Source organism: Euleptes europaea, chromosome 1, assembly GCF_029931775.1.
Source record: "Euleptes europaea isolate rEulEur1 chromosome 1, rEulEur1.hap1, whole genome shotgun sequence".
Classification (NCBI taxonomy): Eukaryota; Metazoa; Chordata; class Lepidosauria; order Squamata; family Sphaerodactylidae; genus Euleptes; species Euleptes europaea.
This window is the reverse complement of record NC_079312.1, coordinates 173,398,446-173,401,907: the sequence shown is the minus strand read 5'-3', so window position 1 is coordinate 173,401,907 and position 3,462 is coordinate 173,398,446. Positions and strand designations below refer to the sequence as shown.

The 3,462-nt window shown below is 49.5% G+C and overlaps 1 protein-coding gene across 1 annotated transcript; it reads right to left on the bottom strand.

Annotated features, from left to right (window-relative positions):
• Positions 1 to 2,111: 2,111 nt before the first annotated feature.
• Positions 2,112 to 3,059, bottom strand: LOC130477661 (olfactory receptor 10Q1-like). Its single transcript, XM_056849688.1, has one exon. The coding sequence runs from the start codon at positions 3,057 to 3,059 to the stop codon at positions 2,112 to 2,114; it is 948 nt and encodes a 315-aa protein (XP_056705666.1).
• Between the last annotated feature and the right edge of the window lie 403 nt (positions 3,060 to 3,462).

Sequence of the window (3,462 nt, the reverse complement as noted above, 5' to 3'; positions counted from 1 at the left end):
AGAGGAAGGCACTGGCAAACCACCTCTGTTAGTCTCTTGCCACGAAAACCCCAAAAGGGGTCGCCATAAATCGGCTGCGACTTGACGGCACTTTAGACACACACAGCCAGCTATTACAAGAGAAATGTCTTCTCTTTATTATATAAATTTTGCAGTAAAAATGACACGTTCAAGGGTCTCTATGCTCCCATCAGAACAAGGGCATAAACGTTCACCATAGGGTATCTTTTTATATCTCCCTTCCAATATTACCGAAGGAAGAGCATTACAACGTAACAAGGTAAAGGCCCTCCTATAGTCAGGGTTATTCAAGTGAATAAGATGAGGCATCGGGGCTACATTAGTAAGGGTGCTTCTATTGTAACACACGTTTTAAAGTCTATTTAGATCCTGCTGTCTTTCTACATCCAGTACTCTTTTCCTTTTGACAAGCTGGAAGCAGGCTCGCTAGCCCACCACCCTTGTCCAGATCTGTGCTGGCAAGGTGGCCGCCACCAGCCAAGGCACCCAGGAAAGACCAGGAGGGGTGGGCAAGGGGGCGCAGAAAGGTGCTTCACCCGGGAAAGATGGGGCGAGGTGGGTGGTTGGGTGGGAAAGACAAGGGAGGGGTGAGTAAACTTAAGCAAGGCTGGACCGTCCTCACTGTGGCCGGGAAAGACAGGGTGTGGTCGGTGGGTGGGCGCAGCGAGGCCGGACGGGCCTCACTGCACCTGAAAAAGATCAGGAGGGGTGGGTGGAGTGGATAGACAGGAAAGACGAGGAGGGGTGGCTGGGTGCAGTGAGGCCGGACGGGTCTCCTTGCACCTGGGAATGACAAGGCCAGGTCGCTCAGCTCACGGAGAAAAGGCCTCTGGGGGGCGGAACCGGCCCACGGGCCGCCTGTTTGACTCCCCTGCCTTACCCTACGTGGGAAGAAAAGGTATCAATGCTGGGACGGTGGAAAGAGATTTAGCCATGATCGAAACCGCCAATAGATCCCACAGGGAAGAGAGCAAGGATGGGTTCTGTGGGTGGAAGGAGATTCAAGACCAGCTCCTATCTCCTTCTGCATTGAGGAATCCACGCAGGGGAGGAACCTCAGAACTGTTCAATGTGTGCCAAGAATTTGAGGCAGAGATCTGACCTTCTTTGAATGGTAACTCAAATAAGGGCCCTTTCAGTGGTTGCCCTCCTTTGTGAAACTCCATACTTTAGTTATCTGCCAACTGAACGCTTTCTGATACCTGCAAAACTGGCAAAAACATTTCTGTTTTCCAAATCCTGTGACGCAATAGAACCGGTGTTTGGACCGGGCACCACTGTATATCTTCTTGTAGGGGACAGGAATGGGGGGATGTGTAATCTGGGGTGGTCCAAAGATTGTTTTGGGGTGCAGCTGGGCTCCAGTGTCTGTATGTGCATAGGTCCTGGAGGCACCCCACTTGGGAGCAGCTGGCACAAAAAACGGACTTTGGGCCAGGACCCAGCATGCGCCCTCTTGAACAGCACAGTCCACTGGGTGTGGGGGTGTATGATATGTGGTGGTCCAATCCATATTTTGGGGTGCAGAGAACCAGTTCCTTATTCAAAACGTCTTTGCAATACAGGTTTCGGGGGGGGGGGGACCCAAACAGAATCCAGTGGTGCCAGATCCGGTGTTTGGACCGGGCACTGCTGTATGTCTTCTTGGAGGGGACAGTGTCTGGAGTGTGGGGATGTGTAATGTGGGGTGGTCCAAAGATTATTTTGGGGTGCAGTGTCTGTGTATTGGTTGTGGGTCACCCCACTTGGGAGCAGCTGGCACAAGAACCGGACTTTGGACCAGGACCCAGCATGCGCCATCTCGAAAGGCACAGTCCCCTGAGTGTAGGGGTGTATGATATGTGGTGGTCCAATCCATATTTTGGGATGCAGAGCTTTTGAATTGTCCTCAAAAACATTCAGGAACTAAGGAATGTGAATAAGGAACTTGGAATAGGGAACCAACTTCAGCCTCCTTGCCCTTACAGTGTTGTTTTTAAAATCACTGGCCAAGGAACCCTTAAAAAAAAAAAAAAGACCCCAAAATTGTTTTGCTAGACCATTCTACTCACAGCTAAAGGGGGGGGGGGGACTAGGCCTCAGTTGTTTTACTATTTTGTTCCCATGGAAACAAATTTCCTTTCCCATATTCTCTTGAGTGCTCCTTTGACTTCCTTGTTCCTGAGACTGTAAATCATGGGGTACAGCATGGGTGTGACATTGGTGTAGATCAGAGAGACCACCTTGTCCTGATCCAGGGAGTAGCTGGACTTAGGACGTATATATATGAAGATGGCGCAGCCATAATGGAGCACGGCGACAGTCAGGTGAGCGGCGCAGGTAGAGAAGGCCTTCTTCCGGTCCTCAGCACATTTGATCCTGAAGATGGAATTGGCAATGAAGACATAGGAAACCAGAATGAGAAGGAATGGGATGAGCAAGATCATCATGCAGACGAGGAGCACGGCCAACTCGTTGGCATGCGTGTCACTACAGGCCAGGAAGAGCATGGGCGGGATGTCACAGAAGAAGTGATTGACCTTATGCGAGCCACAGAAAGGCATCCTGAAAATCAGGGTGGTGAGTCCCAGCGAGATTGTGAAGCCGCTGATGAAAGCCACCACCAGGAGCTGTACGCAGAAGCTCCGGCTCATGATGATAGCGTAGCGCAGCGGATTGCATATGGCCACGTACCTATCGTAGGCCATCACAGCCAAGAGGAAGCACTCCGCACCCCCCAGGGCGATGAAAAAATACATCTGCGTGGCACAGTCCGTCAAGGAGACTCTTCTGCTCTTGGCCAGGAAGTTGGACAACATCTTGGGCACGATGACCAGGGTATAGCAGACTTCGATGGAAGACAGGTTGCGCAAGAAGAAATACATGGGGGTTTGGAGGGCGGAGTCAATCAACGTTAAAGCCACAATGGCCAAGTGCCCCGACAGGGTGATGAGGTGCATGAGAAGGAAGAGAGCAAACAGCGTGATCTGCAGACGTTCACTGGTGCTGAATCCCAGGATCACAAAATCAACATCTTGGCTGCTGTTATATGTCTCCATTCTACATTCCATAGTCATCCAGCATTGCTAGTGCATATCTATCCAGCTGCATATGAGGAAAGTAAGAGTAAAATAAGGCAACCTACTAATATTAATACTACGTGTGTAGTATTTGTGTGTGTGTGTGTGTGTGTGTTACATGCCATCGAGTCGCTTCCGACTCATGGCGACCGTATGAATGAAAGTCCTCCAAAATGTCCTATCTTTGACAGCCTTGCTCAGATCTTGCAAATTCCCTGTATCTGTTTTTGTGCTGGTCATGGACCATAATAAAGTTTGTTTGTTTGTTTGTTTATATAGGGGTTACAGAAGGAAAGAGAGGGGGGTCCTTCTGCAAATTATATATATAAAACAATAACCTAAATATAGCATATATTTTTTCCAACTAAATATACAGACTATC

Excerpts from the sequence above, each read along its gene's own strand:
- LOC130477661 (XM_056849688.1), bottom strand. The coding sequence starts at position 3,059 with ATGGAGACATATAACAGCAGCCAAGATGTTGATTTTGTGATCCTGGGA.